This window comes from Periophthalmus magnuspinnatus, chromosome 21 (assembly GCF_009829125.3).
Source record: "Periophthalmus magnuspinnatus isolate fPerMag1 chromosome 21, fPerMag1.2.pri, whole genome shotgun sequence".
Lineage (NCBI taxonomy): Eukaryota > Metazoa > Chordata > Actinopteri > Gobiiformes > Gobiidae > Periophthalmus > Periophthalmus magnuspinnatus.
Genome location: NC_047146.1, coordinates 13,706,753 through 13,720,938, shown reverse-complemented (window position 1 = coordinate 13,720,938; position 14,186 = coordinate 13,706,753). Strand labels below are relative to the sequence as shown.

The 14,186-nt window shown below is 43.7% G+C and overlaps 1 protein-coding gene across 1 annotated transcript in view; it reads right to left on the bottom strand.

The window, feature by feature from the left end:
• Positions 1 to 13,135, bottom strand: part of LOC117389295 (sodium-driven chloride bicarbonate exchanger) — a 55,051-nt gene extending 41,916 nt beyond the window's left edge. Inside the window, exons 1-8 of the mRNA XM_033986944.2 lie at positions 12,464 to 13,135; positions 12,025 to 12,179; positions 11,768 to 11,889; positions 11,057 to 11,215; positions 10,840 to 10,901; positions 9,654 to 10,453; positions 7,725 to 7,809; positions 2,646 to 2,751 (exon numbers count right to left, since the gene is read on the bottom strand). Coding sequence (XP_033842835.2) covers positions 2,646 to 2,751; positions 7,725 to 7,809; positions 9,654 to 10,453; positions 10,840 to 10,901; positions 11,057 to 11,215; positions 11,768 to 11,889; positions 12,025 to 12,179; positions 12,464 to 13,107 — 2,133 coding nt within the window. The 5' untranslated portion in view covers positions 13,108 to 13,135. The remainder of the gene's footprint in view (positions 1 to 2,645; positions 2,752 to 7,724; positions 7,810 to 9,653; positions 10,454 to 10,839; positions 10,902 to 11,056; positions 11,216 to 11,767; positions 11,890 to 12,024; positions 12,180 to 12,463) is intronic.
• Between the last annotated feature and the right edge of the window lie 1,051 nt (positions 13,136 to 14,186).

The following is a 14,186-nucleotide window of genomic DNA, read 5'->3' as shown; positions in this document are numbered from 1 at the left end:
CATCTCAGATTTACATACATTTATAAGATTAGTCATTTGTTTTTGTCGTGCATGTTCCTGATTGGCTACTCCACCTGTCAATCACACAAATTTGAACTTGAGGAGGTTAAACCAATGTCCAGAGACTACATGTGTTTGAAAAGTACTGGAGGAAAAAAGCGTGGAGCTCTACAGTCCCGCTCATACTCCGGTACCTAAACTAAATTTCTCATTACGTTTTCCCTTAGACGTTTTGAAAAATTTATATATCAAGAGTTTGAAAGCACAACCAGCTATGCGGTAACAAATGTGTATAATGTGGTCCAAAAAGCATCTTTAAAACACAAGATTCAGCGAAATGTTTTAAGAACTTTGCGAATGGGAAGTCTATGGGAAAAGTTAGTAGGAAATTTACTTCCAGAACCAGAGGGTGGGGGTGACTCACTATTGAGCTCCATTTTCAGCTCCATTCTTCGCCTGCCAGGTAACACATTTCCCAACAATACAACCACTTTAGAAATATTATGCACTTGGAGGTGTCAAACTCATTTTAACCAAGGGCCACATCAGCAAAATGGCCGCTATCAAGGGCCAGATGTGACTGTGGCAGGATAAATGTCACTAAATGTAAACAAATGTCATGTAAAATAAATGTAACTACTTTTAAACTTGTTAAATAACTGTTTCTGTATTTATTACTTATTCACGTTGCAAATATTACGTGTCTGTGTAACTGTGTATTTCCTGATAATCTGACATTTTTAAAAATGTGGATCTGGTCAGAACCTTCAGCTCTGATTCAAAACCAGACTTTTTTAGCCTTTTAATTATTCGACAATTTGTTGTTTTTCTTGCAGACTAACTTTTTCATACTTAGCTCCGTGTTTGGTGTCAAAATGTCAACGTAGATTGTACCGACCCCGCCTCATAACACAAAAAACATACAGATTTTCTCCTTAAAGCACAAACTTGTATTCACCTTTAGCACCTTTCTTGAAACTGCCTTCCACGGTGACAATTTTCCTCTTCCTGAACAATTTGGGATGATTATTTCCAAATATTTCTCAGTGTCACTTGTTGGGAAATTCTCATGAGTTTATTGTCGATGCAAACATTAAATCAGTACAGACTTATTTTAAAATGACAGTCAAGCCTTAATTTACCTTCTCGCAGGCCACATAAAATGACGTGGCGGGCCGCATTTGGCCCCCGGGCCTTGAGTTTGACATATGTGGTCTATAATGTGGGAATAAGTATATGAACTGTCAACATATAACCGCTGTAAGAGAGAGTTGACTACTTTCTTCTGTCCAGTATTTGCCTAAATTCTTCTCTCAGGAAATAGCAAAAGAAAAATTTGCTTAGCCGCTCATCCAAGCCACTTCTTCATTTCCGCTCAGACTGGTGGTGGACACTGTCTTACATCTATCTGAAGGGAGCAGCCAACTACACTTCCATTAAATTCTCTGGAAATCCAAAATTGTAGACTAATTAATTTTATACTATTAGGAAAAGCTGGTCAGAAGGCTACATGATGTTGACCGACAGCTGACCATCTAAGCTTTACGTTTATAAAGCAGTTCACAGCTGCTCTGGTCAAATGGCTCCTGATAATCTCCGCACACAGACACAGGGCATGGATAAGCCAGCTGCATTTTATAATAACATCAATGGGACCATCTATAACACATAGTAATCGTGGCGCTATCAGAATGAATTCACAGTTGTATCATCTTATTCTCGATATTTTAAAATGATAGGCTCTGTACTAGTGTTGGCATGATGCTAAAAGTTCAAAGTCAATTTCGATAGAGTGTGATTTTCAACATTAAATCATAGTACTTTCTTTTGTATTACCATGTGGTGTTATATCTGTGTATTCCCTCAGTCGTCCAGGTAGGTTCTATAGTGGCCCGTGGATTTGTGGTTTTATACTTGCTCTGAAATAACTTAGGATCATTCTAAAGTTACTCAGGGAAGGTTCATTTCTGTTCCGTGAATGTGACTTTTTAGTATTGATATCTACTCAAGTGAATATATAGTTTTGATACTTGTTTTAATATTGATTAGTATTTGTGATTTTCGACTTTTGACACCCCTACGCTGTACATAAAAAGGATTTTAACATCTTCTAATCCATCTAAATCGGACAAAAGTTTGACATACCGGCTCTGAATCTCACACTTTTTAACACAGTCTCTATAGGAATGTTCTGAGACAATGGATGAATTAAACTGAACTTGTCTTTTAGAGCTCACAGCAAGAATCAGCTTCAAAACTGGGAGACTGGCACCACACTAGACTAGCGTGAGAGTAGATTCGCAGGACGTGGTGCAGACTTGGAACACATCCGTGCAGATGGCTGAGGCAAATGTGGAAAGCAAAATCATTACGCAGGCTTTTTAGTGGCACATAACGCGCTATAATCCTTTAAATGTTTTCTGCGTTAAACTTCCACGTTCAAGAGCACATTACCATTCTACTTATGATGTTTAACAGCTTGTCTCAACCTTTTCCGCCAAGAGATCTATCAAAATTAATCCAGCTTAAATGATTATATTTATCAAGCCAGTCACAGCAAAAGTCTAAAAATACTAGCTAATTTAAAACACTACAAGGTTAAAAGAAACTAAAAAACGCTACAGATTGTCATGTTTTGGTCTTACCTGATGGCTGTAACCCCACGGGACCTCCAGTTTGTTGGAATACATCAGCGTTCCCCTACAGCGCGTGTGATTTAGCCTGAAAGCAGCATAGTCTACAGGCTGAGCTCTACTTCACACCCGGGCTGACAGACGCGGGAGCCTGCTGGTGCATGGTGACTCAAACCACTGTAATTCGTGATTGAGCATCTCTGGGCACTGCCATCTCCACGGAGATTACTGCAGTGACATCATCAGGGGGACCAGGCGTCTTATCGCGGTCATTAGAAACAGCACTACTTACTCTGAACGTGCGTGTCTAGTGAGAATGGCCATAGATGAATGTGGAAACATGTGGATATGTGGATATGCAGACTCAAGAGGAGGTGGGGGAGTAGCACACTGAGATTGGTTTAAGGGGCCATAATTTACAATACTCGGCTGTTTAAAGGAACCAAAGAAGGAACTCGCCTGAAACAGAAAACAAATTAGTTTTAATATGTTTTTTGTGGTCTAAATGCAGAAAGTCAATTAGCGACTATGAGGTATTTTGTCATGCAGATCATTGACTCCCACTGACCGCTCTGTTTGTCTAATGTCTAATATAAGAACTTTTAACTTTACCATGAAAAGATACAAATGCCTCAACAGGAGAATAAATGTAAAACGTGTGTGTAATGTAAATGTGTGTGCATAAATTTAATGCTCGATCAAAAACAATAGTGAGTAAAGTGCTATAAGAAACTTTATAATTCTACTTTATAATTCTCTTTATGCAGCTGAACCTAAAATACAGATTTAAAATGTAGAATTCCAGTCATAAAAGTCTCCAGTGTGTGGTTCAATCATTATAAACACAGAGCACCTCCTCATTATAAACACAGAGCACCTCCTCACTATAAACACAGGGCCAGAGCACCTCCTCACTATAAACACAGGGCCAGAGCACCTCCTCACTATAAGCACAGGCCCAGAGCACCTCCTCACTATAAACACAGGGCCAGAGCACCTCCTCACTATAAGCACAGGCCCAGAGCACCTCCTCACTATAAACACAGGGCCAGAGCACCTCCTCACTATAAGCACAGGCCCAGAGCACCTCCTCACTATAAGCACCGGGCCAGAGCACCTCCTCACTATAAGCACAGAGCACCTCCTCACTATAAACACAGAGCACCTCCTCACTATAAACACAGAGCACCTCCTCACTATAAACACAGAGCACCTCCTCACTATAAACACAGGCCCAGAGCACCTCCTCACTATAAACACAGGGCCAGAGCACCTCCTCACTATAAACACAGGCCCAGAGCACCTCTTCACTATAAATACAGAGCACCTCCTCACTATAAACACAGGCCCAGAGCACCTCCTCACTATAAATACAGAGCACCTCCTCACTATAAACACAGGGCCAGAGCACCTCCTCACTATAAACACAGGGCCAGAGCACCTCCTCACTATAAGCACAGGCCCAGAGCACCTCCTCACTATAAACACAGGGCCAGAGCACCTCCTCACTATAAGCACAGGCCCAGAGCACCTCCTCACTATAAGCACCGGGCCAGAGCACCTCCTCACTATAAGCACAGAGCACCTCCTCACTATAAACACAGAGCACCTCCTCACTATAAACACAGAGCACCTCCTCACTATAAACACAGAGCACCTCCTCACTATAAACACAGGCCCAGAGCACCTCCTCACTATAAACACAGGGCCAGAGCGCCTCCTCACTATAAACACAGGCCCAGAGCACCTCCTCACTATAAATACAGAGCACCTCCTCACTATAAACACAGGGCCAGAGCACCTCCTCACTATAAACACAGGGCCAGAGCACCTCCTCACTATAAGCACAGGCCCAGAGCACCTCCTCACTATAAACACAGGGCCAGAGCACCTCCTCACTATAAACACAGGGCCAGAGCACCTCCTCACTATAAACACAGGGCCAGAGCACCTCCTCACTATAAACACAGGCCCAGAGCACCTCTTCACTATAAGCACCGGGCCAGAGCACCTCCTCACTATAAACACATTGCCAGAGCACCTCCTCACTATAAACACAGAGCACCTCCTCACTATAAGCACAGAGCACCTCCTCACTATAAGCACAGGCCCAGAGCACCTCCTCACTATAAGCACTGGGCCAGAGCACCTCCTCACTATAAACACAGGCCCAGAGCACCTCCTCACTATAAACACAGGCCCAGAGCACCTCCTCACTATAAACACAGGGCCAGAGCACCTCCTCACTATAAACACAGGGCCAGAGCACCTCCTCACTATAAACACAGGGCCAGAGCACCTCCTCACTATAAACACAGGCCCAGAGCACCTCCTCACTATAAACACAGGCCCAGAGCACCTCCTCACTATAAGCACCGGGCCAGAGCACCTCCTCACTATAAGCACTGGGCCAGAGCACCTCCTCACTATAAACACAGGGCCAGAGCACCTCCTCACTATAAACACAGAGCACCTCCTCACTATAAACACAGGCCTAGAGCACCTCCTCATTATAAGCACAGGGCCAGAGCACCTCCTCACTATAAAAACAGAGCATCTCCTCACTATAAACACAGGCCCAGAGCACCTCCTCACTATAAGCACAGAGAACCTCCTCACTATAAACACAGAGCACCTCCTCACTATAAACACAGAGCACCTCCTCACTATAAAAACAGAACACCTCCTCACTATAAACACAGAGCACCTCCTCACTATAAACACAGGCCCAGAGCACCTCCTCACTATAAGCACAGGGCCAGAGCACCTCCTCACTATAAAAACAGAGCATCTCCTCACTATAAACACAGGCCCAGAGCACCTCCTCACTATAAGCACAGAGAACCTCCTCACTATAAACACAGAGCACCTCCTCACTATAAACACAGAGCACCTCCTCACTATAAACACAGAACACCTCCTCACTATAAACACAGAACACCTCCTCACTATAAACACAGAGCATCTCCTCACTATAAACACAGGCCCAGAGCACCTCCTCACTATAAGCACAGGGCCAGAGCACCTCCTCACTATAAAAACAGAGCATCTCCTCACTATAAACACAGGCCCAGAGCACCTCCTCACTATAAGCACAGAGAACCTCCTCACTATAAACACAGCACCTCCTCACTATAAACACAGGCCTAGAGCACCTCCTCATTATAAGCACAGGGCCAGAGCACCTCCTCACTATAAAAACAGAGCATCTCCTCACTATAAACACAGGCCCAGAGCACCTCCTCACTATAAGCACAGAGAACCTCCTCACTATAAACACAGAGCACCTCCTCACTATAAACACAGAGCACCTCCTCACTATAAACACAGAACACCTCCTCACTATAAACACAGAACACCTCCTCACTATAAACACAGAGCATCTCCTCACTATAAACACAGGCCCAGAGCACCTCCTCACTATAAGCACAGAGAACCTCCTCACTATAAACACATAGCACCTCCTCACTATAAACACAGGCCTAGAGCACCTCCTCATTATAAGCACAGGGCCAGAGCACCTCCTCACTATAAAAACAGAGCATCTCCTCACTATAAACACAGGCCCAGAGCACCTCCTCACTATAAGCACAGAGAACCTCCTCACTATAAACACAGAGCACCTCCTCACTATAAACACAGAGCACCTCCTCACTATAAACACAGAGCACCTCCTCACTATAAACACAGAGCACCTCCTCACTATAAGCACAGAGCATCTCCTCACTATAAGCACAGAGCACCTCCTCACTATAAGCACAGGCCCAGAGCACCTCCTCACTGAAGCTGAGGCATGGGGGAGGTAGTGGTTACCTCATCTCTCAGTCATGCAGGTGTTATACAGAGCAAAAGTTTTAAAAGTCAACTGGTCTAAGCTTGAAGAGTTGAAGATGTTTCACCTTGTTGCTATAAACTGGGAGTCTATAAGGAACAGGAAAAGACTGCAAAGATACAAGTCTGGGATGAGAAGCAAAACGTGTTCTGGTCTTAATATTTAGTGCAGTCAGATCAATAAAGTATCAAACTAACCACTCAATCATTGAACAAAAAATAGCACATCGTGATTTGGCTTATTATCTGAGGAGACTTCAGCTGAGTCCTGCTTTTTTAGTTATTCATTCATTTGATAGTAGTAATTAGATAAGAGTCCCATGGATCAACCGAAACAACTTGCTTTTTTGCATGTTCTAGTAAGTGCCAGACTGAAACATGTTGGAGAACTGATCATATTCTCAATTTGCACATGCTCGAGCATTACGTAAAGCACCGTCTGTAACATGAAAGTATTTTTCCAGCAGGATGAGGCTGTGGTTATCCTGTAGCTGTAAGGACGCGCTGGATGCTCCACAGGTGTCCTGATGGACCCAGGCGCGTCCCTGCAGTAACTGTCGTCTATTTGTAATAAAAGGCAAATCGTTTTACCGTCGGCACCAGAGGCTCGGTCTGGACAAACGGCTCCTTGGCATCCGTATCCATGTGTCATGCAGCGGTGTTTCCGTGAGGTGCAGCGGGGCAGAGGAGGCGCACAGAGGGGGCAGAGGAGGCGCACAGCAGGCTCAGCTCGTGCTTCTGTCGGTGCTGCTCCCGCTGAAGCTCCGCAGAGGATCGTGCTCTCACTGAAGCTTCTTTGCTATAGCTAAGTGCACTCGACAGGCTCCAAAGGTTTAGCCTTTGTTACAGACAAAGAGGTAAAGGGGCTTATGTAATAACAGCAGCACAAAGACTTTATGGACACTCACTGTTTGACTCAGTACAAAGACATTCTGACCTGTGCTGATCCTTCTGTCATTATGTCCCCGCAGTGTGAAACAAATCCAAGAAAAGCACGAAGACCAAAGCAGCAGGTTGATAAGGTAAAAGAGTAAAACCAGGATATGACTTCTACGATGAAACAGAGCCGCCAGTAAGACCAAGAACATGAAACTCATTTTCTTTGAAACAGAAAACGTGTACATTGAAGTTGAGTTTGAAGTACAATGAGAGTATATGGTCCCAGCCCCATGTCTCCCAGTACCATGTCCCCATTTTATAAAGACTTAAAAGCTGTAGATAGTTTCCTTGTTCTTGATTTTAGTGACATTATTGTATTACTTGTGGGTGGCTGGTGGAAGCTTCCTGTTATGCGTCGCCATCTGCTGTAGAAAGGCCTGTCTCTGGTGGAGCTTTGAAAAAGTAGCTACAGCCACAGAACCGGAGTCTTACACAACCAAAGATAATATGCATCACACCGTTTTTATTTGCATTCATAACTGGAGTAAACAGAAAAATATAGTATACCCCAGTTATTTTGATGTAGAGCAGTTTCTAATGTGACAGGCCTTCAGACGCGTTCATGTGTCGCCATCTGCTGTTTGTCAAAGGAAGAACAGGCGGATCATTTTCATGTTTCATATTGTGATGCCATAATTTAGAAAAAAAAAAAAAAAAAAATCTTATCAATATAGAAAATAACTTATTTTTAATAAAGTAATCTAAAATAAAATACAGGCCTTTAGGCATGAAAACTAGTAGCCTATGGTTTAAATTATGATACAGCATTTAAAAGCCAAAAAATGCAGATCCCAGACATGTGAATGATTCCCTTTTGAAGTCAGTCAATCTATCCACGGTGTTTTTAAAATAGGCCGACTATAAAAACTCTGTACAAATGGACACACATATTTGTCAAACCAAGTAATGTGAATCACGCAGGCCTAAATCCTACTGCCCCTGAAATGACAAAAATATGTAAAAGCTGGAATAAAGTAAAAACGATATGGGCATGTATCAACATCATTTGAATGACAGGAGGATTAAGAGTGAAGAGGACTATGCCCAAAATACTAATTCAGCAATTTGGGTTTATTGCAAATAAGAATTAAAGCTGCAGGAGGAGCAGCCAGATGCCAACGCGGAACTAGTTTATCAGACACAAAACGAGACCCTATAAATGAAAAAGGCCATTAGTTAAACGTGCACGCGTGCGTGAAACACCAAGCTCCTCTAAGATCAACACATGAAATGAGCGCGTGCCTTTGTTAGGACTTTGCGGGCTTATGGCTGTAGAACACGACATCTGAAATTGTCATTCTTATTGTTTAATGACCTAATATATTCTGTGATATTCTTCTTGATCCTTTTTGCTAACGAAGCATCTATTTCATTGTTTAATGCCTCTGCCTTCTCTGATCCAATCAGAAACGAAGGATGAGCGCGCACCCATTTTACATCCACCGCGCGAGCGCAGCACATTGGCCTCTTGCATTCACGTGCACCTCCAGGCTCATATTTTAATGAGCCTATATTTAGGCTATGTTATTTTGATAAGGGCATTTCCCGATTTCAAAATGGTTTATTCTGTTTTACAGCACATTACAGCAGATACAGAGATTTCCACAGCAGCATACAGGCCATGAAAAATAACGCCCAAATTCAAGAAAATAAAAGACCCTAAACCTACAGTATAGCCTACCAACACCTGTTTACGCACACGTATCATACAGTTAATAACAGAGATAAATAACTCCTTTGGGTGCCTACAGCTTTCATAGAGTACAAAATACATATTTTCCCAGACAAGGAGTATATGCTACACAGGGACATCTGATCTCATTGGACTAACAGTTGGCTACTGAACAGAAGAGGGCTATCTGTACATCCATCACTATATGGCCAGATGTTATATACAGTTTATTCATGTTTATAACAGTGTTTAGACGTAACAGTGTAGAAATAAGACGTCACTCAGGCCCTGCGCAGAGGGAGGCGAACAAACAGCAGTGGAAGAATGTACACTTTGGCCATGAACTGCGCAGCGCAACGTCCCGGGTATGACTTTTTACAGTCGATAGATGGATAGATGGATAGATAGATAGATAGATAGATAGATAGATAGATAGATAGATAGATAGATAGATAGATAGATAGATAGATAGATAGATAGATAGATAGATAGATAGATAGATAGATAGATAGATAGATAGATAGATAGATAGATAGATAGATAGATAGATAGATAGATAGATAGATGTTGGTCTTAGCTGTGGGGGTAAAAGCTGTAGTAGCCAATGTCCTTTGTACAGGTTTTGTCGCACTCAGACTTGAGTGGGGACACTGTCTCTGGCACAGGGGTGGCAGAGGGAGAGATCCTCCGTCTCTTGGCCTGTTCAAAGATCCCAGAATCACTGGAGTCCATGGACTTAATGGAGGACGGCGTTTCTATCCAGCTGGACTCAGACAAGTCTTTGGGTTTGGGCTCATCGGAGGCTCCTATGGGAGATCTCTCTGTGGCCACAGCGTCCGCACCTTCCTCGGACAGGTAGTTGACCCCTCTGCTCAGAGAATTAGCTGGCCAACAAGAGAAGACTGAGCCGGTCTTGTACTGTGGCGGAGTGCGTCCTCCCCATCCCGAAGGGTCCGCGTAATAACCCAGAGGCCGGTTGGAGCAGCCCGCGGTTGGCAGCGGGAGGGCCTTTACTCCGGCCGCGGCGTACGACAGCAAGGTGGCCGCGTTACCGGCAAAATCCGCCGCGTCGTATGCCGAGGCACCGAAGTCCAGTCGGTTGTTGGCAGGGGTGACAAACCAGCGCTGCGGGGGGGTGGCAACAGGGGGCTCTTCGCTTTGCTGCGGGGACAGCAAGCTGTTGCCGAGTGGGACGCTGCGCTCCGTGCCAGGCCCGGCCCCCACGCCAGGGTGAAAACGAGATTTGGCATAAGTGCTGACAAACTGGTCCTGCAGGAAGGAGCTGGGCATGGCGTATCTCGCGCCCGGCACGATCTGTGAACGCGGAGAGTCACCCGGAGATGGAGTGAGGCGGTCGATGTCGCAGCCTGTGTACACCCTGCAAGGACAAACAAACAGCTCAGAGAGCACAAGTACAAAAGTTCAACCAAACACTTTGACCTTCCGCACTGGACTCAGCTGTCCGGAGAAGGATTTATACAATATTCCAACGGACATATAGGCACAATTTAACTGCGGGTAGATATGAGTAGGCTATAAGCTACTTTCAATTAAAGATGAGCATTTGATATGAACAGGGCTCACTTTTACAAAGCCTATTTTTACTTTTAAGAAAAACCTTGCCATGAGTAAATAAATAGTTTTGGAAAATGATGTTAACACATGATGAAGGGATCATGTTAGTTCACTTTATTATAAACGTGTGGGTACAGCCTTTCAGAAATGTGGGATGATTTATTGCTCAATAGAATAAATAAATCTTACGTGTCGTAGTTGTCCCGAAACCCTTTGGCAAACGGGTTGTGGTCAATTTTTAGTTGTGTGATCTGTCAAACACAAAGGCAAATGTGTTATTTGTCAGTGAAGATAACAAACCAAAAAATTATTGAAAAAAGGTAAATAATAATAATAGAACGTTATTAAGTTAAAATAGCCTAGGCCTATACAATTGCATTGTGAAAGTTATTTATTGTGCTCGTACGTCTGTGTTTTGGTACGCCGTCACGGCAATGAACTGCGTCTCCGTGAAGGTGAACGTCTGCACGCGCCCTGGCTGGCTCGTGTCCTCTGTGCCGTCCTCGTTCACTTCCACCACGTGCAGCCGTGGCTGGTACTTGTGTAGAGACTGGAGCACCACCATCTGCAGAGCACACGCACACAAACGCGTGTCACACCCCGTTTACAAAGAGACTACACGCAACCTGCTATTAGCTCATTACGCACGGGTTTAACACACTCCACAGGCGCACCGGGCAGCAAACACTTTGGGGGATAAAAAAAAAAAAAACTGTCCAGAAAAAAGCACTCGCTTTCATCTTGTCAAAATAGCATTTTTAAAAAATGTATAATTTAACTAATGACTACAATAAATTCGTTAAAAATGTTTTTCTTTTCTTTTTTTTCTTTTTTACGCACACCAGAGTACCGAAACGCATACATTTGAGTTTAATATAGCTATGCAAACAATCTCCTACAACTGTAAATCTATCTTAATTTATAACTCAAATAAAAACAGGCACAAAATCATTTCTTTAAAAAAAAATCATTAAAAATTGTACAAATGAATCTATTGGCATTTACGCAGACTATGGCCCGTGCCACAGGTGACTGGTGAAAAGAAACGGCCGTAAAACAACAAAACTGAATATAAACGGGCAAAGCATTACAAAAACAGCATTTGCGGCGCATGTACCTGGCCTGTGTTGTTGGAGGCGCCTTTGTTATTGGTGAGCTTCAGTTTTCCAAAAGAAATTTCCTGACGCATCCAGTGAGCGCCCGTGTTTGGTGAGTCTGGGTGCATGTAAACCCTGTTTCCTGAAGGAGAAAAAAATGAAACTCATCTTATTGTAAAATAAATGACGATAAATAACAATGCCTAGGCTAATTAAGCAATCTAATCTATACAAACAATAAATCTGTAATATCTGCCGAAAAGCCGCAAATTCCTACCAATGACATTCGTATCTGCTTTCCCACAAGGAACCCACTTTCCTCCCTGAAAGCGCCAGTGATTCGGATCCGCCAGAATCACGTCCACAAAAATGTTGTAGTGAGCGGTGGGGTCCAGGCCGGAGATGTTAAAGCTCAGAAATGGAAACATTCGTCTGTGGGGAAGAAAATATATATAAATGCACCTGTTAAGAGATTTAAGAGATTTTATGTTGCAACAAACTGAAATGTTTTAATGCGCATCTCTAATAACAATCTAAAAATGCCTAAAAAGGCAAAATAAAATCCGCATTGTTTTATCCGAACACTTAACAAAAAGAAACGCCGTGCGTTTTTTTGTTTTAGTTTTTTTTTCTAGCTCGAATGAGAACTGACAGTGAGTTTATGTGCATAAATTCAAAGTGAATGTAACTAACATGCGGAGAAGGCGCGCACTTACCGGCCCTGCTTGGTGATGATCATCTCGGTCTGGTGCCTGTGAAACTTAAGCCACAGGGCCCTGTTGCACAGATAAACCTGTGCCTTGCCCGGCACGAGCCCCTGTGCGGAGGAGAACTGGTAGAAAGCGCCTCCCTGGTACGCGTGGCCGTACTGTTGCGCGTACGGGTATCCTGCGGCCGGGTAGCCCTGAGACAGGCTGTTATAGGCTCCGTTGGTGATAACCGGGTGGTGGGCCATGTAGCGGCCGGGGCTGCCGATGGAGAACGCCGGAGGCGCGTGCTGACTCGCGTACGGGAACATGGCACTGGGGGCTGCGGCGGAGACTGGCTGCGGCTGAGTGGGAGAAAAGATGCACCTTTCAGCCGCAGACCCATCGAAGTGAAGAGCAGGAGAGAGTTTGCCCCTCTGGACGTCCCCTGGCGCGTCCTTGGAGTCGGGGAAATTGTCTGCCTCTGACTGATTCGTCATCTCCCTGGAGTTTTTTTTCAGAGGTGAACTTCTCTCCAGGTTGTCACTCGCAGATAGAATAGGATGGTCCTGTAGCGGAAGCTCTGATCCATCCGAGCTCGAGAAGGCACTGCCCACATTCATAAATTTCTTGGAGAGACCACTCGCTGGTGACAAGCAATCCTCCACCTGCATGGCTCTATAAGAAGCCACTATTAGCTCAACCTATATCACCGCCTATCCCAGTCTAACGCGGGGAAGACGCCTTGCTACGACTTGAAGAAGCGAAGGAAGCAAATTAGCCAATTGACACCATCCTGCAATCAGGAAGCGTTTTCTCTCCATCACTCTCCCCGCTTTAATGAAACAAGCCACGCCATTGGTTAACTCAAGGTTATAATTTAATTAGACAGCTCTTAATTAGCACAGTGTTGTGGTCAAAGTGATCCGTTTGACGCGCTTATTTTTAAACCTACTCTTAATTTTATTTTAACGCAAGGAAAATAAAACAAAAAACGAAAGAAGGACCCTTTGCGTTATTTACCTATTTATTCGTGTTATTTACCTATTTATGCGCCATGAGTGCCAAAGGATGTCCGCAGCAGCCAGGATATATTATTAACGCACCAAGAATGACAGTCCCTGACAGGCAGTGCATCTGATGCCTTAAAATGTTTGTGATATAGCGTGAAATCATGGCGTCCCTCTGAAGATGTGTTTATCAGTCCCAAGGCTGCTAAATATTTGATTTTGAACCATGGCACCGAGAGCAGGACACATCTCACAAGCGCGGGCTGTTCTTGCTTTGGTTTGGGCTAATACTTTAAGTTTGTGAAGAAAAAATGTATTTAAAAAATGGCTACATAAATAACGGGGAATTATAACAAACGACGTCTGTCTAATGAAATGTCTGTGCCTCGAAAATGGCTGTATCCAAGGTTTCATTTGTGAACACCTCTGCATTATGCTTTAACAAGGTTATTACCAAGTTAACACGCTGCGCGGTTCACAGGTAAGGCATCAGAGCAGAGGGCTGTATGAATTTGTGGCCTTTGGAGTAAAAGGGCTGTATAAAGCTGTTATTGAAATGAGAATGAAATTACATGACAACGTGCATTTGTTTAACACCTTTTAGCTCACAAGGAAAGAAGAAATATTTATTTTAAGACATCACAAAGTGTACATAGTAAGTGTTCTTCAGTCGTTAAGGGACTATTATGACTAAAATTTCAAGTGTTCAAAATGGTGATTAATAAACCTAGTGGGAGAGATTT